Below are 26,276 nucleotides of genomic sequence, written 5' to 3'. Positions count from 1 at the left end.
TCACAGGCTAGCCTTGGTCTAGCTCCCAGCGCGATAAAAAATCGAACACACATTTAGGCAAGCTGTTAATAATCCGCAGACACTTGGACTCAACACCCCGAAAATTTGCATATCGATCTAGATCGGGCTTGGTCCACTTTTGAGTCGGATCTGTTGATTGCGCGAGGGTTTCGTTAGCGAGTGCGGTTTATCCAGTTTGGTCAGGAAGCGACAGTAGCGCCTCAGTCGCCGTGTAACTTGGACGTCTAACACTGACCACACGATGGCCAAATGGTCATGGTCATGTTGGTTAACCGTGGTCATGTTGGTCATTTCGTGGTCTGCACCAGCATCTGCCTGCCCCAAAGGTTGCGTGTGCGTCAGAAGAACCGTCAGATGTATGCACCTTCAGATGGACTCTGTCCCTCTGGTCTCACCAGACACCACCATACTGTAAGTACATTAACTTTGTATGAGTCGTTTTATTCGAGAGTGGATTAACTCATTTCAAAAACATGCCTCTGAGCAAGGCAACAAATATCAAAATGTGAATGTTCTTATAATTCTTATTCAATACAGAGCCCTTTGTTTGCAAAAGTCAACTTACGTTTTAGGAAATGCCGGCTGAAAAAGTATTTGCATATATGTAGAACATACCCGTCCTTGCTTTTTTATAAGAGACAAGCTTTATTACCCGGCTTCGCTCGGTATTTTTAATATAAACCGCTTAAACATGACTAATCTATGTAATAGTTAACATTTTATTAAATTTATTTGAATAGTTTTATCTACATATATACATATATAAAAATGAATGTCTGTGTGTGTGTGTGTGTATCGCATAGGCTCCTAAGCCACTGAAGCGATTACGATGGAACTTTCAGGATTTGTTGTATGCATGTCCGGGAAGATTACTGTGAAAAAAAACGGGGAAAAAACGGGAACGGAAACGGGAAAAACGTATATAAATTCATCCTTGTAAACATAGGATGAATTCAAGACGATAAACGATATATAATAATAATAATTATTATTTTTAGTTGTTTGTGTATATATATGTTTTGTTTTTGTTATGTCTAATTTATTATTTTGTTTCTTGTCTTTTCTGTTATATTTTTGACCATTGTGGCGCATTAGGAATTCCTGTAATGCTACAACGGTCCAAACTTAAATAAATAAATAAATAAATAAATATATATAATATATATATATATATATATATATATATATATATATATATATATATATATATATATAAATGAATGTCTGTATGTGTGTCTCGAATAGGCTCCTAAACCACTGAACCGATTACGATGGAACTTTCAGGATTTGTGAAAAAAAATCGCCCAAAAACGGGAATGGAAACGGGAATGAGTGTCATTACAAAGCTATAATTTAAAATGTTTTCGCGTCGCGATCAACGTTTTCGCTGCCTGCGTTTTTATTCCGACAAATGGGAACGGGAACGGGACCGGGAACGGGAACGGGAACGGGAATTGCATGCGTTATTGTGGCATTGCAACGCATGCCGGGTTCAGCTAGTTTTATATAAATTTATTTGAATTCTCATTTGTTTTTTGTATTAAATTGACTGTCACGAACAAACAAACATATATAATAAGTCTCTAATAAAAAATTATATGTACACTCCCGGGGTCTGCGCCCCCTAGGGCTCCGCCCTCGGCGTCTGCGTCCCTTAAGGGGCAAAGCCCTAGGTCTTCGCCCTCGGCGCCTACGCCCTCGGGAACTTCGAATCCTTTGAATCGGAAAAAAGCGAATTATTTGTTCGATTACGTCAGAACAATAGACTGTTGATGAAAAATACGTAGGTACATAAATACAAAAATACATACATACGAACAAATTTTAGTGTTTTATATAGAAGATCCGTTCCTGAAATCGAATAAATTAATTATGCAATATATAAAATTGAATGTCTGTTGGTTTGTCTGTCTGTCTCATATAGGCTCCTAAACCACTCAACAGATTACGATGGAACTTTCAGGATCTGTTGTATGCATGTCCGGGAAGATTATTGTGAAAGATAAAAGGCCCCTAACCTATTTTTAAAATATGACATGAAATAATTTTAACCATATACATATTTGCACATAGTAAATATTCACATGATAGAGTAGAGACTTCTTTCCTACTTTAATATTTGTGAAATCTATATACTTAAAATTGAATGTCTGCTTGTCTGTCTGTCTGTCTGTCTGTCTCGTATAGGCTCCTAAACCACTCAACTGATTAAGATGGAACTATGTTGTATGCATGTCCGGGAAGATTATTGTGGAAAATAAATGGGAAAAAATCTCTTAATAATAATATTTGTAATTAAGATTTTATCGACGCGAAAGTTTGAAGCGCAATTGTGCAGTCAAGGAAATGTGTTCGTTAGTAACCACGTTACCCGTTTGTTTATGACGACACGGCTTTGAAGATACGTAATTTGATCTCCAACCATCACTTGAAACGGAAATGGGAACGGCAACGGGAATTGCATTTTATTAAATAACTAACTGAACGGGGTGGGGTTCAGCTAGTTATTTAAAAAAAGTAAAAAAAAATTGCTCGGTAATTTGTATGTGCATGTAAATTTCAATACCATAAGGCAAAAAAAGATCTTCGATCAATATGTTTCGTCAGTTATGATGTATGGATGCAAAACTTGGGCATTGAACCCCGGAATACTGCATAAATACAAAGCACTCAAATATGTACATAACATATAGAAGTATAGACACGAAATACGTGGATGACATCATGTCATTGACATGTATGACAAGGGTAGTTGATAAAGCGGGGAGAGTAAAGAGATTGAAACGGAAATGGTCACGTAGTTAGCAAAATGTAAGATGATGGATGGAAGAAGCAAGTGCTCAAATGGTACCCGAAAGAGTGTAAAAGAGTAAAGGGATGGTCACAAGCGAGATGAATGGAATTAGAAAAAATGTGTGGTATAAGGTAAATGATAGTTGCCCAAATCAAAGAGGAAACAAAAAATACGAGAAACAACTCAAAACTTTATATGTATTGCAATATAAACATTATCTACATATTATGTTATTCTAACTTGGATGAGGAGAAAAGGTTGGAGAGGCCTTCGTCCAACAGTTGATGATGAATGGTTGTAAATGATGATGATGATTTAGAATGCAGAATAATATACATATATTAGAAACATAAAAAAATTAACCAAATCAGATTTTATCTCAATCAATCTTATCAAATCAATTTCTTTTGTATACCAATATTTTCAGTAAAACGGATTTATTTTTTTTTAAATACGTTACAGCTAAGATAAGTCTATGCAATAAATTTGACAAAGAAATTTATATATAATATTTATATACAACGTATTCAATAAAATGAATTTTTTATAAGATGAAAGTTACAGACTCCAAATGTCAACCAAAACGTTTGAAAATGTTTCAATTCCTTTCAAACTTTCGCATAGTTGCTATTAAAAATGTATTATCAATTTTCTGAATGGAACCAATCCACCTAAGTAAAGTTTTGACACCTGCAACTTTATAAATATTTTTTACGCAATGTAAAAAAGCTAACTCATAAAATTTTATAATAGCAGCAATAATATACTGTTGTTTACTATCGTTAAATTTTATGCGTTTCTTTTTATATTATACAAAAAGGTTTCATAAAGTGCGGATGTCATAAAATTGCGCATATATGTATTATAAATATATAGTTCCATTAGGTAAAACCATATAATAAACCAAATCGTTATCCTCGTAAGACCAGTTAAACCATTTTTTTATACTGGTAGTTATTAGATATACATATGTATATGTACATATGTATGCGCTCATAAGTACCTTTACTATTTAAAAATATTTTAATACACTTTACATTTGAATTATTTGGCCATATCAAGGCGAAAAGGTTGATGATAGATTATGGTAGCTTGTTGTACCGTCATAGATGTCACCGTACCCGAGATTCTGGATATTTGATACGCATTGTATACGATATTTTATCTCCAACGTAATGGCAGACGATACATTAACGTATATTGATGACCAAAATGAGCAATATGGCAAAGTATGAAAACGATCGGATAAGAGATAAGAGACATAAAAAATTACCACTAACACGAAAACCATGCGAACTTAATAAGAGGTAAGTAAAAAATTCGCAGTTATTACTAGTATTTCCAACTTAGATTTTATAATTATTTTATATCGTTTATATGCTTTTTTTATAAAATTTTGCCTTATATTATATTATACATAAAAAACAATATTCACAATTTATTTAAAATAAAATTGATATTATATCATGTTAAGTTATTGAAATCGCTTATTTATACACGGTTTATTTGTAATTAATTGAAATTTATTCGGAGACTTATGTACATATTTTCAACATCAATAGAGTTCCGTAAAATAGCGTCAAGTTAAAATTATGATAATTTTGCCGATAAATTATTAATATTTTCATTTTACGGAACGCTAATTTTCAGATAATATCATCGAAAACGAGTTTTCTTTCTTATATTATGCTAATTTTTACTATGTTGATTTTGTTAAAAAAAATCATTTATTTCTAGAGAAACACATAAACATACGTATGTATGTACATACATAGAGAATATGACGTACACATTTTCGATTTTAATATAAAAAAATGAAAAAAAAGTTCAAACTTCTCACCTCAAGAGTGTCAAATATAACACTCATTGAGGTGTCAAAAAATCGCATTTTTACACTGATTACACCTTTCCATACTCATTTTAATTTAACAGTATTTAACCAGCCCTAATACGGCCAACATAATGAAACCCAAATAATTCGAAAACCGATTTCATCATCTTAATATGTTTTCAATAATTCATAGTAACTTATTTCATAAGAAATTTGAAAATCAATCTAACTCTAATTGTTTTTTTATTTTTATACAAACTAGATAATTATTAAATTAAATAAAAAATATCGTCTCATTTCTAACTATCATCGACGTCAAAATGTCACTTTTTCAGACTACAGATGGTAAAAGCTTCATGGATACAATTCGACGAAAGTGTACTTTCGTTTGTTAGATTTTATGACTGTCGATTTGTAACGAGCTCTCGACGACTTATGTATTAACGCTTCGGAAAATGAACTTCCTTAATGGACTTACAGCTCATATTTCAATGTGCAATCGTTAATATACAGCGTGTTTCGAAGAAGCAGTACTTGACTTACAGATTTTATTGCAGTTGGGGTCATGAGGAGTCCATTTCTTACCATGTTTATTTCAGAATTATATTGACTGATTTATCGATATTTACATTTACGTATCACTCAAACTGGAACAACAGACTAGACTAGCAATTAAGTTAATTATTGATACGTACATAATATGTACATACTTATTTAATAAGTCAAAATAAAATCTTACTTACTAAGTCGATTTTATTTATTTATTTAATAAAGCGTATTTATTTAGTTATTTAAAAAATAAATAAATACGCTTCAAGTTTTGAGTTCGTGTTTCGGTTTTGAAGTATTTACATAAATAAAATTTTAATATAAAACACGTAAGTTGTTGATATTATTAATCTATTTATGGAATACGCTTATATATTGTATATTAATGGAGATTTATATTTTTTAGACGATAAAAGTAATTATCAACGTCTAGTTATGGCCAGTAAAACTTACGAGTACAGTAATATTATTAAAGACCTTGCATTGAATTATATTGTAATTATATTGACTTTGTATATATGTATATATGCATATATCTAACATTGGTTGGAAATTCGTAAACAACACATTCAATTTATTTTTTCGATTCATAGGCGCCGATTCGATTTTTTTTTCGATTCAAAGGATTCGAAGGCCCCGGGGGCGAAGGCGCCGGGGGGGGTCCGTATTCTGGTATACATATAATTTCGAAAGAGACTTAGTATATATGTTTGTTTGTTCGTGACAGTCAATTTAATAAATAAAAAAAATACCGAGCGAAGCCGGGTAGTACTAGTAATACTATATAGTTCAATGATAAATAATTTTAAAAAAATAAAGAAATTATTTTACGTCCTTACAATGTTAAAACACATTGCACAAATGTGACAGCATGTTTGGTTCTCGTAAGTTAAGTCTCACTATAAGCTATTTTATGAGTGAATAATAACATCCAGATAATTATTCCTATTTGTGTGGTTTCCGAATTTGCAAATTATAATTCATCCCACTACGTTTCTGCCAAAATTAAATTAATTTCGTTCACAACATTTGTCTTTCAAAATTCAGAGCTTTTCAGGCGGTTGGTGGCTGATCCAACATAGAGCTTTTGAAGTAGCCTCTAAGCAAATAATTGCTACATACCTATACATTGCTACATATGTTTATACATATTTTGAAATAGTTATATTTGGAAAATTGCTAATTGTGTTAAGAAATAATTCGAATTTGTATTCCAATATGTCAGTTTCCATTTGCGGTTAATACTGCATCATTCTTAAAAAAAAAAATTGGGACCGATCTGATATGAAGATATTGCACACCAGATGGTGACTTTCACTTAAAGTGACTTTGAGGATTAACAGCGCCCCAGAATCATGCATTTTGCTTATTTACGAGGATGTTCCATTAGAAACATGTTTTTTGCTCTGAAGTATACATATGTACTACATGCTAAATTAAACCACTGAATTTATTTATCCGTAGAAAAGTAAAATGTGAAAAAGTTACATTTTTTCAGAAGTCTCATCGCCATGGCAACGCCGAGCAGTTCGGCTATTTATATATGAAATCTGGTTCCCGGAAGAATGCGCTGAATTTTACTGAATAGTGGTGTAGTTTCGAGAAATCCTAAATTCCAAAAGCGCTCAAGAATAACTTACCCAATAGAATTGCCCAAAAAAGGGTTGGCAACTTCGGATAACATACGAATACCCCTCGACGCTTTTTTGTTCAATTCTATTGCGTTAGTTCTTATTGAGCATCTTTCAACGTTTGGATGTCTCGAGAGTGCGGCTCTCTTGGATGCATTTTATTTTATTTATTTATTTTTTACAATTTCGCCATAGTGACATTACAGATTAGCTCCAGGTCGTCACTATGGCTAATTTATTACAAGACATTGAAAACTCCGTTTCAATGAAAATCAGAAATATTGGTAAATTCTGATAAGAATCGATCGACTTCGACAAACCAAGCTCTGGCCAACAACGCGACTCTTAGTGGGAATCGAACCCGTGACTCAAGCACGAAGGATTTAATACTCACCACTAGACCACGCTGCTGGCATTTATCCGATCGCCATAAAATCTCAATCAATTCATTGTATTATCATAGATTATTTTAACACAATACATATGTATGATACTATATATGTATGTAGATTCATCGACTCATCCTGTTTAAACGAACCCGTGCAAAACTTCATACATACATATGTACTAGTATTCCTCAAAGCGGAAAAAGTAATAAATCCTCTTTTGGACAATCAGCAGACATAAGTGCAGTTGTCATCCATCGCATAAATTTCAGGGTTATGCTCATGCCATTTTTTTCTGCGATGGTCCATTGTTGATGAGAATTGTGATTCGCGCAATCGATGAGGCGATCCGCGAACAATGGGTCACCTGGCCAGAGATGCCCAACCTATGAAACCTTGACCAGGAGCATCAGACCGGATGAGACCTTGTCCGGACCCGGACAATCGGTCGCACCTCGAAACCCGGACAATTGGAGCCCAACAATAGAAACCCCGCCTGTCAAAATGGCGCCTAGACACCCGCAAGGCCCTTTACCTTATTGAAATTTGTATTGCCCTAGAACAGCGCTTCCTAAACAATGGCATGAAAGCGCTTCCTAAACAAAGGATTTGAAGGGGTAATAGGCAAATCATTACCACGTAAAAACCATTTGTAGTTACGTGGTTTTATTAAGTTTCAGTATTGCTTTCTCGACTGTTGGGAAAACAAGACGTATGTATGTATTCACACATTTTCAATGCAAGTACTGAGTGTTGGTTGATTGATATTTAAACCAAGTAAACCGATACGATTTATCCAATACGGCTTTTATTAACCCTTTGAATGCTGACGAACGCCGATCGGCGTTGTGCCAACAAGTCCGTGAGCCTGAAATACACCAATAGGCGTTGTTTTTTATTGAGTATGTAAAAAATAAATAAGAATACTACCCGCTAAGCCTTTCCAGGTAGCATTGAAAAAAAAATGCATTAAACAAGGGTCGTGTAGTCCATGTCAATGTTTATAAAGATTGGTTTACATCGGAATTTCTGAATTTATAACCATAGCAGAATTTCCCGATGGAAATCCCTAACTGCTGAGTATTTTCGATTGTGACTTGGAATTTAGATTGTGAGCATTACATTTATAACAACAATGAAGAAGATGGAACTAGTTTTGGAAAAACACATTCATTAATAGACTTCCTATGTTTATTTCTTTACCCGGCTTCGCTCGGTATTTGTAGTATAAACCGCTTAAACATGGCCAAGCTAATAGAAAACATTTTATTACATTTATTTGAATAGTTTTATTTTATTTAAATTTATTTGAATATTCATTTGTTCGATGACATCGCGGATTTGCGAACCAACATTACATATTTTCTTACATATGTACTTACAAAGTCTCTTTCGTAATTTTATATAAGATTGTTGCAAGATATATCAGAGAGTCTAAGCACACACCTTTACAAAACTCGAAATCCGTGGCGGTAGTTATGTAGGATAGTGATCTAGGGTTTGTTTGGATTAGCTACAATTTTTATATCTGCTTTCTATTGGATTTCTAAATAATTCTAGTTGGAAATGTTGGCAAAATTCACAGCATGGCGAGCTTTCAACAGAAAAGGCGTCAGCGCTCAAAGGGTTAAGTGTCGTTGATGATTTAATGGTTTAAATAATTTTGGGGGAAGGTCAACTCAAAATTTGAAAGAATGTTGTGTCGTTGTCGGAAATTTGTATGTATGCAAATTTTGAGAAAATCGGCTCGTTGGAAGTGGGTCGAAATGTGATTACAAGATTTGAAGCAATAATGTCAAGCCAAATAACATAACATAAGTACACATTCATATGGTTGGCAAATTCCAATAAAATTGATTATTTTTCATGTCTTTATGATTTGATTACAAGCTTTTAAAATTTACACATTTTTCTGAATCGATTGACACTTTTGAATAGATAAGAAATTATTTCCTCGCCGGTGTTCAAATATTGTCGAATAACTTCTAAAATGCAAAAAAGAATAGTTCAGACTACAGAAGAATTTTTTTAAAAGAAAATTTGAACAAGATAACTGACGTCCTTTTGGTTACGCATTCGTTCTTAATATTCATCCTGTCAAATAAAGCTCTTTTTCTATTCAAGATTTTTTTTCAAAATAATTCATCACTCCACACCATAGGCAGATACAAAGAGGTGACATAGGTCATATTATATTTTCAATTTAAATCCAGTAAGGAGTCCAATAACCTCTGAACTATAACACATATAGTATAATATGTGTTAAAATTAAAATCACCAAATAAGTTTTCCAAAATTGATTCATATGAAAAGTGATTGCAGTCAAAAATTCGTTCAATTGGATGACCAATTAAGGTAAGGCGACATATACGCCTATAAATGTGCATATATATGTACATACTTCCAAATATTTTGACGTATTCGACTCTCGTGACCTACTGTACGTGCATATGATACATACATACATACATACATTGTATTGGTCTCTAGTAATAGACATGCACAGTATGCATAAGGCCGTAGTAAATTGTTTCGTAACGAGCTTGCCTTAACCCGTTGCGCACCTTAGGTTCCCTCGTTTATTTGTTCTGTCAAATGGAGAAATCTCGCTGGAGGCTGAGATTTGATTGATGTTCAATAATTCGATATTATATATTTTCCCTCTTTGCGACGTTACGATAACTAAACCAGCGCTTTTCAACTGTTTGACAACTCTCATAGAAGACCTTTTACATACGTACATAGTAATTGGTTATGATCTACGTTTAAGGTTTGATTTTGATTTGTAAAAGCTTTTTTATTATTCATATCAGTGACGTGCCTTGACTCTTAAAACAGAGGATTAACTACATATGGACAAAAAAATATATTTTTAATTTTTTAATTATAATAATGTGTTTTGAAGTGATGAGTCTAATTGTTCATTTTTGCGCGATAATCCATCCACTGAAGGCAATGGTGTAGTGCTAAATAAAAAAGAACCAGTGCGGTGCCTAATTTTTACGACCCCCCCCCCCCCCCCCGCTATTTTGATACCTAAAAAATATACATATATCCTAATATTGGTAGTTCAAATATTTATATAAAAAATCAAATGCTAATTAACAAATATTCTTGTTGAAATTATGATGTTTTTTTTATATCTTATAAAACATCCAAACTGCATCCTCTTCAACATCTTTAATTTTGCAAACCCGTGTTTGTTTGTAAAAGATTTTAGGGAATCAGCCTAGTTCCTCTAATCCAATGACGGCACGCCACTGATATGTGGCAATATACACAATAGATCTTAAATCTATTTAATAGCTACTGATCCAGTGATCTCTATGTAGTTTACGCATTATTTTTCATGTTAGTGTTTTCAATATTATCTTATTTTAATGTTGGTGTATACAACATCATAGAAAAAAGCTCAGAAAACCTAATTATTATGAATGTTCGAAAAACATTTATATATATACATTATTTTTAACTAAATGCTATACTAGACAAAAGTGGATGATCTAAACTGAAAGGTACAGACAACTTAAAACTTCACAAATGTATCAGTGTGGATGTTAATGATTATTTTATACATAAAATCTCCGGGCTAGTTTGTTAATATAATGTTACGTTCTACGTTAAAGGTAGATGCACATTAAATATATAATTTAAAAAACATGTAAATATCCCAATTTTTAAAGTTCTAAAGAGAACTAATTGAAAACATATATACTGTAACATGAGAACATGAGAGAGAGTTTTCACTGTCTTAGTGCATTCATGGGTAAACAATAGAGACCCCGGATTATGCTAACGGGACTCAATAAGTGCTCGAACACAGGATACGATGGAGTTCTCACAGACCTGGATGAATGTGCATAAATAATAGACTCTCCAGGGTACACCTTTAAGTGCCCAGATAATAGACACGTTAATGGATCGGGGGAGCTATACTGTGCAAATTGTCCTTTATAAGGGGGTACAAACTGTAGATCAGATTATTCTGGAGTGAGTGGTAGATTCGTGTGGACCTCTTGAATCGTTGAATAAATGCTGTGAAGCGACTGGCCTTTCTTTTTGATCCTGAACCCACCCCTACGCAACAATACTTAATATCTGTATACATATATAGGTATACAAAATAAAATATAAAACACACAGGGATTAAAAGTATGACATTTAGGCGAGTTTATATTTCAAAAAAATATAGATATTTCGGTATTAATTGTGTTTATTATATAGATAGATACCCAAGAAAGTTGACAACAGTTTTTTGAATTAAAATAATATCGTAATGATGAAAATATTATGACTTTCTTAAGAAACCGCTTTCACATACAAATTCCTGTCTTGAACGAGGGCTTTACACAAAGTGACGATATTGAATTCTCACTAATCAGTCAAAAGTAATCATTATGAATTCGTTTAAATTGCAATTGGTGGCTCAATATCCTTTTTTCAATATAAAAAATCAAAACTTTTCCCAATAATTAAAAAAAGTAAAGAAAATATCCATTTTCGAGATTAATCACTTGGTAGGGGAAGACATTTATTTTTTAAATAAATATTTTTTTTATTTATTTAAAAAATAAATTTAAGTTACCTTTATGATTCATACTTTTTCACTTTTTTTTTCTTTTATTTTTCATTAAAATTTTCGCCTAATACATACAATTTTCATTTACCAAGCAGAATTTCATAGTATTTTTCGACGTTATATTATAGGTATAAAGCTTAGAACATTTCGAATACAATACTCTGTATAATAAATATATCCACTACATACATATTCCATTGATAAGTAAACTATGATTGATCAGCTATTGCAGATTGAAAGCCTTTGAAGTTTACACTCATACTTATAAATAGAGTCGTTTACCGGGATGCGCAAAATAAACTTCGATATTTGTAGACTAAACTTCACCTAAACATGTATATAATACTACCGGTCTATAAGCAGTAAAGAGAACCAAGCCTCTAAAATAATATCATAATTTACGTGATGGAGTATACAATTTTAATAATTTTCATTCGTAAATATCCAATTGAAATCGTACTAACAAAAATAAATAAAAAATCAAATCGAAAAATATTGACTTGATTTTATATCGACTGAAGCAAAAATAACCCATTTGCACATAATAAGTTAGCAAAATAAACATTTATGTAACTTTTATACTTTTATATTGCAGTCTATATACATACATATATACATGTAATATTTCATACTTCATACACGTGTTCAATTTCAAAGTCGATGTTTGATCTTGATCGATTATATAATATACTATATCCGAACCGATCTAGCATGAGACCGCATTCACCTATCGCATTCACCCCCACTCGATCCGCGATGGCCAATTACATTTCGTTTCAGTTGCGCATTGCATTTTGGTCAAGAAATACAGCATTGTTCGTGCGCATAGCGGTTAGTAGAATTTGACTTTTATTTTTTGTCAGTTTATAGTACAGTATAATATCGCTATTCTGTCTGTATGGATGTGTGTGTATCTACGATAACGCTCGCCATACTATAATATTCGTTTTGATTCGACATACATATGTACGTCACAGCTAAAACACTGCCAACAAAATGTACAAATATATGTAATAGGAATATAATAACGAAATAAAAAAATTCTATATACTGATTGCTACCAATGTTTCCTCTAGGAAAGTTTCTGAGCATCTAGTACCATCAATTGAAAATTAATTTATTAATTTTCACCAATTTTTTTTTCATATTAATCAATAAAATATAAATATTAAATTAAATATATGTATTTGAAAAAATACGACTGCGTGCGGATCAAATACGGGACCGATGCATTTCTTTTAATTTTTTTACAATTAATAGCTTAATATGCCATAACCCATGCGATGATATTTCATCGGACACAATATTAACCAATTAAATGTAAATATCAAATTAAATATATTTTAAATTTATTCGAAAAAATTTGACCGCGTTCGGCCGACCGACACATTTATTTTATTTAATAACTTCATATACCCATGCAATGATATTTCATCGGGTACAACACTAGTTTGAAATATTTACATTAATAAAATTTTAATATAAAATACGTACGTTGTTGATATAATTTATTTATTTATGGAATACTTATATATTTTATATTAATGGAAATGTATATATTTTAGACGATAAAAGTAATTGTCAACGTCATGTTATGGACAGCAAAACTTTCAGTAATATTATTCAAGACCTTACATTGAATTATATTGTAATAATATTATATAGTTAAATAAGAAATACTTTAAAAATAATAAAGAAAATAGTTTACGTCCTTTCACTGCACGAATGCGACAGCATGTTCGGTTCTCATAAGTCTCACACTATATTGGATCGACCATATATTAAGTTGTTTATGCAGTTTCATGCCACTGAATTTAGACACTAAGCGAAACAAATTAATATGCAGATTATTTATCTAAAAAAATATCACTGTTCGACACGTTTTTTAAATCGCGTGATTTTTCTATGTCTTGATTTTGTTCGGTCGTTGTCTCAAAATCTGTCAATTTCCTGTTCAAAATGAATATTGGAATATATAGTCGGGTATTTTATCTTTCATTTGTAGTACTTTTTAGCTTTCAAATATCTCTAAGTAGTCGTCCAGTTCAAATCAAAAGTCATAAGTACGTATTTTCACTTGGGATTTTTTCCCACTGTTAATACTATTTTATATCGAGTATTTTCTATTGAAACATGTTTATTAGGATAGTGTTCTGGCCACACCATTTTTTGTTTTCGTTTAAACGGGTTAATTAGAAGTGTGCTGAATTTAAAATCGGTAAAATTTCGAGTTAAAAGCTCGTACTAGTATTTACTCGTATTTACACGAATCTGAATTTAATTAATAGGGATAATATATTAAATTGTCTTTATATGAGAATTTAATAAAATTCCACTTAGAAAAATCATATTTCGAACAGTGTATTCAAAAGTTGATCATCCTAATCCAAACTGCTGTTTCCACTTTAATATGCCCATTCCTAACCGATTCTCATTGTTTTCAATTTTGTTTACAGGGATCTGAGATTCAATAAGATACGTGACATCCCGCCAGGGGCTTTCAGCAATTTGAAACACTTGACGACTCTGTTGCTGAATAACAATCACCTGACGATGCTGAGAGCAAATACCTTCGAGGGCCTATTCAACTTACGCTATCTGTACTTGTATAAGAACAGAATCCACCACATCGACGACGACGCCTTCAAGGGCCTGAAAAACCTCCAGCAATTGTAAATTGCACAATTTTTCTTCTGTTTTTATTACACGCGAGAAACTTTACTCTATTTTACTTTGCGATTTCAACTGCCAAGGTAGCATCACGCGACAATTTCATGCACCGCCATCTTGCGTACAATCACACTATTTTCTCACCTTAGAGTGTTTTTTTTTTGGGTCTACCTCAACGGGACCGAAAGTGAAACGCCCGAAAACGCAAATATCGGAAGGCAAAGATCGAAAATCGAAAGATCTTAAGTCGAAAGATAAAAAAAGGTCTCTCCCCCCGTCGTACATACTCACTTAATTTGCGCGAGCAGGATACAACAGGAATAAGAGGAACAGGCTTTTCCTCCCGTATTCTGCGCGCGCACATTAAACAAGGCTGTATGACAAAAAGAGATAATTTCACCGCATGCCACTCATATATATTATATATACATAGTACCGTTTACCATGTACCCTTTTTTTGATCTTTCGATTTTCGATCTTTGCCTTCCGATGTTTGCGTTTTCGGGCGTTTCACTTTCGGTCCCGTGAGGGAGACCGTTTTTTTATATAATTGTATTTTATCGTATTAAACTACCATCGGAAAAGAAAACTTTTACATATACATATGTAATTCTATCCGTTAAGGTGGTCATTGACGTAGAGATTCTATTACATTTTCTATCGTAACAGTTTCTCATAGCAAAGTGACTTTTATTCATAGCTCAATATAATCCATTGCGTGATATTATTTCAAGAATTTTTATTATAAAGGACGCTGTTCGAATGATGATTCATGCACAAAAAAATGGTTCACTATTGTCAACCACGTATTTTTGGTCACTTACTTTGTACGGTAATGGAGAGGTCTATTGTTATTTAACAAGCACCAAACCAACAACTAAGTCTCCCTTTTATAATACCTTAATTTAAAATGAGCTTTCCATTTTTTAATACTTACTAAGTATTAGTTTTTTATCAATATGATTCTAAAATTTCATTTGAAAAAAAAGGTGTTTTTTTCAACAAAACATTCATAGAAACGATATTGAAAGATTTGTCTTTTAAATATGCATATACATAAGGTCTCATAAGGTCAAATCTCTTAATAAATGCCCACCTTTAAATGACTGCCAAAACCCTTTATAGATTGATATTAGTATACTTAATTCATTTTATTATTATAAGTATTTTTCTTTTACAATTTTTATGTACTGTCGCTATTATTGAAATACTCAATAACTAAATTAACATATTTTTTAGAAACAGAAAAGTTTTAAAAAATGTATTCCTTATACATTTATAAGCATTTACAAAATGCCATATGCAGCAAATTCATTTTAAGTTAAATTATTCGACAAACCGTATTTAAATAATGACGTTATTTCCATAACAACGACAATATGTTATAATAAATGTATTTATATATTGTATATGTACATATATGCGTGTGCGTATAATTTTATTTTTTAAATTTACGACTGCAGATTACAAAACTAACCAAATATTTTTCTATAGCCCTGATTTTCATCGAACGCTGTACTACTTCTCGATAAATATTAATAATTAAAAATAAAAATACGGATTTCAACGTAGAAAATGTATAAATATAAAATGTCTATTGTACAACTAAATATAAATGTATGTATATTGTAACTAAAAGTTCTGAAATATCAAATAATCAATGTATCATTTAAACCAGGGCTGTGGGGTCGGATTAATATATAATCGACTTCGACTCCTGTTATATTTTATGATTCGAATCCGACTTCAACTTGAATGATTTTAGTAAGATGAACTTTTCTCGTCAACGTATAAAATTATTGGTACTAAAAATTATAGCGATTTTCAAAACATAAAAAATAAAGGAATTAAAAAAATCACTTAACATTGACATGTAACCCAATTTATTGAATTATTGATAATTTCGAAATGAAATAAGTATAAATAAAAATTAATTACATTCATAGTACATACATGTACATATGTGTATGAATTTCATACACAAAAAAATCAATTTATTTAAAAAAATAGAATAAAAACGTGTGAGACAAAGGAAACGTCGGTTTTGGCTACTTGATAATCTTCCATAACGGTCATATCGGTTTCATTTATACAAACAGTATTTATCTTTATTCCTTCAGCTTTAACAATTTTTAATCTGGCATAACTTCCTTCTTTCGGTGAAGATCCTTCTCCAGTTTCTGACCTCTGTGGTCCTTTGAAACCTTCCGAGCCTTTGGGCGGTCAATCCATCATTTTCAAAGGCATCCCTTGTTTCATTTTTTGCGACTTCTACATAATTTATAAATGTTTATTAGTTGTGCACGCTTCCACCATCTTCTCAACATGACTCCCTCCATCTCGACAAAACCTTAAAATGCTCTTAACTAACCAGTTCATCCAACTCATAATTCATCCTCATATTTTAGGATCCATCAACTATTTCCTAAAATTTCAAAAAAATAATCTAAATCTATAACTTTTTTTACTTGAATCTATGAAATTGATTGAAAATCTATGAAATTGATTAATAAATGTTTTACTATGCATAGCGAGCGTCGATGATGTCTTCCTCAATTAGAGCTAGAACGTGCATATTGTAAACTATGCATATGTAATATGTACATATTTCCGACAGACACTTTTAGACTATCGATTACAATGCAAATACACTTCCTACGTGTTACAAAAAAAATCTTAGACATAACAAACAATATTTAATAATAATAACTGAGAAAACATATTCCAATGTTCTCCTAACTATCGTGCAACCTTAGATAAAAGAGTGACTTATAACTTGTAATTAATGCATTCAAATATCAATTGGTTTGAATCCTGGGCAAAATCAGCATAAACATTCGATTGTACATATTAATAATTTCGAACCATTCCGCTTTTACACTTCTTACACTACAAATGATCATCATTTAAATAAAATAAACACGATGTCTTTTACGGTATGTCATAATATCTTTTAAAATGCCTATATTTATAAAATTTTAGAATAAAATTGTAATCATCATTATCGTTTGCATTCATCGTTTGCATCGTTTTACAACCATCTCAGTATCAAATCAATTGAAAATATTGACAACTATAGTCAATTTTTATCATCTACAGCCGCTTACCATCCATTTCTGGATGAAGACCTTTACAACACGCTTTCACTCGTCTCTGTTTTGCACAACTCTCATCTATCTCACCTTTGTCTATCTATCTTTTTAACAAAACAAATCAAGTAAATCATCATCATCTAAAGCCATTCACCAACCACCGCTGGATGAAGTCCTCTCCAACACGCATCCACTCGTCTCTGTTTAGCGCAACTCTCCATCTCACCCCACACATTTTCCTAATTTCGTGTACCCATCTTCCCTGCGGTCTTCCTTTTACCCTTTTGCATTCTCTCGGGTATCATTCTAGTACTTCTTTTGTCCACCTTTCGTCCATTCTTCTAGCCACGTGGCCCGCCCATTGCCATTTCAATCTCTTCACTCTATCCACTATATCCACTACCATTGTCATACTTCTCAACCACGTATTCCGTTTCCTGTCTTTACTTTTTATGCCAAGCATACTGCGCTCCGTACTTATTTGAGTGCATTGGACTTTGTGTAGCATCTTGGCGTTCAATGTCCAAGTTTCGCATCCATGCGTCATCGCTGGCAAAACACATTGACCGAAGATTTTTTTTCTTCAGGCCAAGTGGCATTTTTGATTTAAAACCCACATTCATTCATCCAAATGCACTCCATTCAATTTCATAATTCTCTTTATTTATTTTTACCTTCTTTGAATAGAAAAACTTTAGCGTTGAAAATCAGCGAAAGTCGATCAGAAGTTTCAATAAATTACTATTCTATAGTTGAAAAACCGAGACGACCTTTAAAAAAAAAAAAAAAAACACGCCCAGTAACATTCTGAACCATTCCGAATGCGGTGCTTATAATAAATATTATCTTGAGGAAATTATCTAGGAATGATTCGAGCGGAATTAAAGTGGAAGTGCGAGCGTTTCTATTTATAAGCAATTAAATTATTGTTTGATTGGTGTCGATTTACGACTGGCTGTGAAGAGGTTAAAAAGCGAGCATCATCGTTTATTTGAACGGGCACTCGTTATTTCGCCGTTAATTGTTAACGAATTTAACCGACGGTTCAATTCGGTACTGTAAATAAGCAAAATTATCTATCGTAAATCAAATCGAGTGGTGGCATCAATCATCATGACCATTAAGTTCTAGAAGTTTTTAATTAACAACATTATTAAATGCATTTGAACAATCTGAATTGTTGTCTTCCTAACGATAAAATCATTCCTAAAAATGAATACCGCACATTTACTGTAAATTTTTTTCTATGTGATGCTACTCAAAATGTTGAAAGTCGCTACACTTTTTAGCTAGATTATGTTTTTCTAGAATACTACAAACATTGTACATACATATAATATTACATTTAAGGTCAAAATAAAGCAAACTTAACAAATCGTGACCTTTAAAACTTTATCTCTACATTTGGTCAAAATACGATTTAACGCTGAATAACGACAACAATCATGATCTATTTTATTTATTTAATTAGTATGAATCAGTAATTATACATACATATTTATAATACATACGTAGTAGATTTTATACATTAGATATGTATCGACCGAAATACATTGAAGTATTTATAAACGACGCATTAACAGATTGAGTTATGTTGTTGTACAAAAATTCAACCTTTACAATTTAACTGATTCGTATCAGATTTCATCCAACTAAATTGACCATATGTATGTATTTGTTGTTATTTTTAAATAACATAATATATTTTATAAATATTTGCATATGTATGTGTACAATATATACGTTTATACTTTTTCTATACATTTTATAAATATTTTTGATCACCTCTATAGCATTACATCCTGTATCAAGCTCAAAACTGAACGAATCGATCGATTTGCTCCATTTTAAAATTTTGAAAATTCATAAAAGCTCTTTTTTGCTAAACCACTATCTCTTAACTAAATAGTGAATTAAAAGAAACCCTCCTTTATATAATATTGAAAGCCGCATTTAGTACAAGAGTTAATTTTAGCTTCAAAACATAAATAAATCGTAAACTCCGTGAAATTGCTAATCAACCTAATACAATGTAATAGTGGATGAAATAGATTTTATCTACCTATAAATAAATCGCTATTTTGAATGTTTGCAAGTAAGTACAACGATGTATTATAAATCTACAGGCTCCTTTTTTTCGGGATTTGAAAACATATCTCAACATAAAAAATTATATCTCAACCCTAAATATACGTAATGATTAGAGGTAGGATAACCAAGGTGCCGTTTATTGTTCAAATGTTGTAAATGCATTGTTAAAGGTTTGCCGAACCTTTTTTACAAAGCATTTACAACAATTGAACAATAAGCGGCACCTTGGCTACCCTACCTCTGGTAATGATATATTTGCTTCGATAAACGAATCGCATATTTTTAGGGTTGATACATTTTTTTTTAAATAATAATTTATTCTTATATATTATACATATGTTACAAACCAAGTGTACATTTCGTTCGTTCATGAACATACTAGTTTGTTCATACACGAACCAATCTGGCCAGTTACAGTGTATAAGTTACAGTAAAAGCATCAAGTCTCACAGATGTATACATTTTATAGGAAGCACATACACCAGATTTGATTTTTAGCTAAAGCTTACAACGCTAAATTTCACAGATACTCTTACCAGACAACATAAACACTTGCTAGCAAATTCAAACACTTACCGCTGTCTACCAGTAAATTTCCAGTAAAATTTTGACGTTACTCTTTCAATTAGCCATAGTAATGACTAGTCACCGGACCCAGAAGGTGCCGCGTATTGTTCAAAGGTTGTAAATGCATTGTTTAAGGTTTGCCATTGGATTTAAAACAATGGAACAATGGATAGCACTGTGACTATCCGGTGTCTAGTAATGACTTAATGAGTTAATCTGTAAAGTCACTATGTCGAAATTGAATAAAAATAAATAATTAATTTATGCCAAGAATGGAACCGATTGTGTACAAATAGCCAATTTATTGTTGGATTGATACAAAATAGACAAAAATTAACAAGATTTAATCTACTGCATAAGTTTTACAACTTCATACATCCATATTACTTATAATCATGTAGTTAAAGGCTATGTCTCCTGTGTATACTGTTACTAGATGATTTTGACGGAATATACACATACTAGACAATGTATATATCAGCGAGCTTTACATTCTTACTGTAACATATACAAACAAAAAACAAATTGACAAACTAACTAGTTATTTCATGCCCAAACTATTAAGCATAAGTTTAAATATTCTCAAGCATTTATGTACAATGTATGCTTACTCTGGATCGCAATATTTTAAAAATAAACGGAAACAGGAGTTAAAGCAAATATTTATATGAGGTTCCCCTTTTAAATACTTGGCGTTTTGACATTTCAATGGTATCTATTGATAGATCAAAAATTTTGAGTTGAAAACTAAAACCTGGTGAGTCTATTTGAAGATAGCTTTTGCCTGTTAGCACTAAAACTAAAACTAATAGTTCGCGTATGAACAAACTAGTATATTCATAAACTAACTGGAGTGAAAACTTGGACTGTATTATATGTGCATACATACATATTTTAGAATTATATTATGCTACTTGTACCATTACACTTTTATCGCATCTGAAAGTATTAAAAAAATTAAATTTAAATACAACATATTTAATATCAATGTAAACCCAAAGAAATCAAGACTCAAACTCGGCTACCCTTTTTCTTGATATTTGTGATTTACGTCGCCTTTCTTACCTACTGCAATACATGTTTTAATTTTTATGATCCATCAAATGTCAATGAAAATATGTACATACATATGTATATTAAATCATTTTCTTTTTCATATCTACATACATACATATATAGTACTTAGCAAATTAGTAATTTGTGTAATAAATACTCGTGTGTTAGCCACACAAAAGTTTTCTGAAGACCCAAACAGATTTTTTCCGTCAAACTGTCGTGTCCTTCTAGTGGCTGACAGATGTCAGAATTATAAAATGAACCCACGTTCCCTGTAATTCGAACTTGTTAACCTCTTTTTTTTCTCTAGTCTTATAGTCGTAAAAATGGAGCAAATGGAGGCACAGCTGTCGTCAATCGCATTGGCCTCTGATGCCACGGCATTATAATAAAATGCACACAATAAATATAAAGTCAGTCGTTGCAAAAACAAGAAAACTGCAACTCCGGAACCGCATGCGGTTATCAATATGAAAACTCGCTTAGCTCTTTCATTTCTACTTTTTCAATGAAATAATATTTTATCTCACTGATATTTTTAAATGAAACCAAATCATTCTTCATCTTGTTAAACCAATTAACCCTCCTGAGTCCTTTGTCATTACCAGACTTGGGCAACCAGGATGCTTTAACCCACAAAAATGGTGCAATGTTGTCAATTACTATTGTCTTGCTTTGTAGTTCAATGGTAATTACTAACAGTGTACAATTGTTGTGGGTTAAAGCATCCTGGCCGTCTAAGAGCGAAAGCACACTGAGTGGTATGGGACGTCACGTCCCTGGCTTATAAACAATGGGTCTTCCGTGATCGTAAACAGTGGGTGTTCCCTAAACGGAATTCTGGTTTGGTTGCACGTGCAAAATGCATATGCTTGGGAGGTCGAACGTGAATGTATATATATTTATATGCACTGACAAGTTTCTCCTACATTTCTTCAAATATGGGATTCACCGTTATCTATCATTGTCAAGTAAGGATAAATACAAAAATACAAGGATAAAGTATCACCGAAAACACTCCAGGGGGTGATTTTTGAGACTGTTTACAATGTATATGGGTATAAAGTGCTGCATTGTTTCGCATGTTAAAAAAACATACCACGTACCACTCAATGTGTTTTCATCCTATGTCAGGTCATTACTAGAGCCCGGAATCTGAAGGGGCTGTTTATTGTTCAAAGATTGTAAATGCATTGTTAAAGGTTTGCCGAACCTTTTTTACAAAGGATTTACAACAATGGAACAATAGGCGGCACGTTTCCGGCCCCTTCAGATTCCGACCTCTAGTCATTACTTGCCATTCCTTTTTGAAACGTTAACAATTCATCGAAAACTTTCTTTCGCTCATCTACATATGTATGTAAGTTGAGACATCTCAAAGAAAAGGGTCAACGATTGATGCCAAAATTTGGCGAAAAAACACAGAATTAATCAAATAATTTTAAATAAATACATTTCTAAATAAAATAACAAGGTATATCAAAATCAAAATTTTTATTAAAATCATAAAACCGATGCACCACTAATCACCATATTTTTCTCTTTTGTAATCGTCTAAAAAATACAACAAATTTTGATCACGTACATAAATAAAATAATTTATATTTAATGGCTGCTTTAGACGAATCCTTTCTACATACATACATATATACATATATAAGGTACGACTTAGAAAGTATGTGTGGTTTTACATCCATATTGATTTTGACGATAAATTTGTGATGCATTTAACAGTCTGTTGCGATTGACGATCGCTATGCTTCTACATACCTCTAATTGTAACACATTTGAAAGGAAACGCAGCAAACCGCAAAATACAAATGACAGTATGCTATTCTTGAAAATATTTCATAATTGCTAATTATGTCTCATGTCTGTGCATTTTATTTTCTTTTTTTTTGTATAACTATGTATGCAATTCATTAAAAGTCACCCATTAAATTTTAGCTTCTCCGAACGGTCTCTACTGTTTATTTTGAAATAGTGTTCGAATGTCGAAACACACACTGAAAGGGAACGGAGACGAATAAAATAAAGATAAATAAAAAAAATATAGATGGCCGACGAAAGAAGTCGAACATCCAAGTTACGCACGATAAAATCTAGAGATAAAATTTATTGTTCAATAAATCATGTCTTGTTGAGAGCCAGCGCTCTTATGAGCGTGGGACGCCCTAAAACTGAATCTTCTCAAACTTTAATTGAATCTTCAATAATTCTTAACAAAGTCGAGCTCTGATTGGGCTCACAGTAATTTATAATAAAAATGGACATGTACTTCATACCTACGTATATAAACAAACTTACAAAATTAATGAGTTTCATATATTTATTTATTTTAAAGATATTTAAAAATTACCAAAAGAAAATATGTATAACAGTCAAAAGTCTATTTATTACCAGTCGTAATATATTTCGAGTAATTAAAATTAAAATATGTTTCATCTATCCCACGTAGTTATTTAGTATTTATTTATTTAAAGTTTAGACCATTGTAGCATTACAGGAATTCCTATTACGCCACAATTGGCAAAAATATAACAGAAAAGAAAAGAAAAGAAACAAAATAATAACTAAAGAAATTAGACATAACAAAAACAAAACATAAAATCATAAATTACATACAATCTGACTAGTCAGAATCAGTCAATGTGTATTCTGTTCTTCGTTGTATTCCATTTCTTTAATCTATTTTTTGAATAGGATTCACAGACCTGATTTTGATGTATTTTATTCACAGTAATGCTCTTCGCGAAAACGTCACTTGACTAGTATTTTGAGTCGGAAAGTCAAATTTTTGCAATTTTTTTTCATTAACATGAAATTGTTCATAATACTAAGTGATATTAACGAATCGTTGAATCCTAAAGCAGTCTGTAAAAAAAGCTGAACTGTCGTAACTAATGTATAATTACTACTGACCACCAGTGAAACTGTATTTTCGCCAGTGAAACTATATTTTCGCTAGTGAAACTGTATTTTCACCAGTGAAATTGTATTTTCACCAGTGAAACTGTATTTTTACCAGTGAAAATGTATTATCGCTAGTGAAACTGTATTTTTGCCAGTGAAACTGTATTTTCGCTAGTAGAAACTTTATTTTCATAAAGAGAAACATATATCTACTATTTTTTTGTTGTATTCAAATATGAATTATCTAAGACGCCAGATATAATATATTACAACTGACAATAAACTTTAACGGTAACATATTATGTAGCGGTCTCCGTGACTTGACAGAATGTTAAATGACAGAAAACGCAAATATCGGAAGGCAAAGATCGAAAATCGAAAGATCTTAAGTCGAAAGATCAAAAAAAAATGGTGCATGGTAAACGGTACATACTCTTAATTTGCGCGAGCAGGATACAACAGGAACAAGAGGAACAGGCTTTTCCTCCCGTATTAATGTGCGCGCGCAGAATACGGGAGGAAAAGCATGTTCCTCTTGTTCCTGTTGTATCCTGCTCGCGCAAATTAAGTGAGTGTGTACCGTTTACCATGCACCATTTTTTTTTTTATCTTTTGACTTAAGATCTTTGCCTTCCAATATTTGCGTTTTCTGTCATTTAACATTCTATCAAGTCACGTAGACCCATTATGTAGATACAATTGAGTTTCCATATTAGAATTTAACTAGAATTTTCTAACTTTTTTTAAATTAAACAAATTTTGATCGGCATTTATTCATTTTTTTTATTTCCAACAAGTAAGTACAGATCTCATACTGAAAGTTTGAGATATGTGAAATAAACGTTTTAGATATCTTTTTTAAATACATAGTTCCAACCCTAAGAGTGCGCTATTTTTTTCAATGTTTTTTTTTTTTTTTAATAAGTAGAAGAAGAAGAAGAAGAAATTACTAAAATCCCGAGATATGAAATAATTGAAATTCAAGATTTTACAACTTGCTTTTGTCACATTCAAAGATCGTTGATAGAACACTTATGTATGTATGTAATACTAAAAGACATACTAAAGCAGTGTTACATAAAATATTCTAGAAACTCCCGAAATTTAGACACATAAATTCATCTCAGAAGAAAGGATATACTGAACTGAAATTTCACAAAGAGCACGCTCAGCATCTCTACGAAGTCTCAACACTCTCATTCGAAACAGTTAGAAGCTTTCAATCCCGAGAACCCACCGATTGGCAACAAAAATTTCAATTGCTAAATCCGTTCCAGCCATCTGGTTATGTGCTAAAATTTTCTCCGATCAGATCGAATCAAGAAAAGCTGACCCGACCAGCTTTTTCCGATCGACGCGTCCATACGTGTGCGTCAATACTGCTAATATACATACATATGTATGTATATATGTACATACATAAATATGTATATTGTTTGCCTTTGCGTTTTGCATGTCGTATTAACAATGTAGACCGCGTACTTCAACTCCGAGGTCGAATCATCCTTATCGACTGACGTGATTTGACTTATTTACATGACTTATGAACTAATTCGAACTATGTAAAACGATAACTTTTAATGCTGCAATATTTATTACTCGTCGATTAACCCCATACTATTTATTATTATAGGTCGATTAACCCCATACTATTAACCGCGAAATTTCAACTATTTGTAATTCCAATTTGGTATCCAAAATTTGTAACTGAATTCTGCTCATTTATTCACTGCGCGAATTATATGTATATTAAAAATATTACATTATGTTTTTATGTATTAATTAATGTGTGTTTGCGCAGCTTATGAACATTTGTAATTTTTCTTCTTTTCAGATATTTGCATTACAATGAAATTTCAGCATTCAATGAAGAAGTTTTTTCACACGTGCAAAATTTGGAAAGATTGTAAGTGTCACGTTAATAAAGTGTATAGCCATTATATGCTAATTAACGTTTAAAATTATAAAATAACATTAGTGACAATCCATCAACGTTAGTTATTAACCACTTAATAGCCACGCAAGAAACCGATTCGATTATTCGATTATTTATATGTTTAGTGCCAACCCTTGACACTGCCTCTTGAATATATCAC

At 32.0% G+C, this 26,276-nt stretch overlaps 1 protein-coding gene across 1 annotated transcript in view; it reads left to right on the top strand.

The window, feature by feature from the left end:
* The first annotated feature begins 262 nt into the window (after positions 1-262).
* The window catches only part of Pxn (Peroxidasin), a 32,219-nt gene continuing 6,205 nt past the window's right edge, over positions 263-26,276 (top strand). Inside the window, exons 1-3 of the mRNA XM_077446202.1 lie at positions 263-432; positions 14,248-14,463; positions 26,015-26,086. Of these exons, the coding sequence (XP_077302328.1) occupies positions 263-432; positions 14,248-14,463; positions 26,015-26,086 (458 nt within the window). The remainder of the gene's footprint in view (positions 433-14,247; positions 14,464-26,014; positions 26,087-26,276) is intronic.

This window comes from Arctopsyche grandis, chromosome 2 (assembly GCF_051622035.1).
Source record: "Arctopsyche grandis isolate Sample6627 chromosome 2, ASM5162203v2, whole genome shotgun sequence".
NCBI classification, from domain to species: domain Eukaryota; kingdom Metazoa; phylum Arthropoda; class Insecta; order Trichoptera; family Hydropsychidae; genus Arctopsyche; species Arctopsyche grandis.
This window is presented reverse-complemented; position numbering and strand designations above follow the sequence as displayed.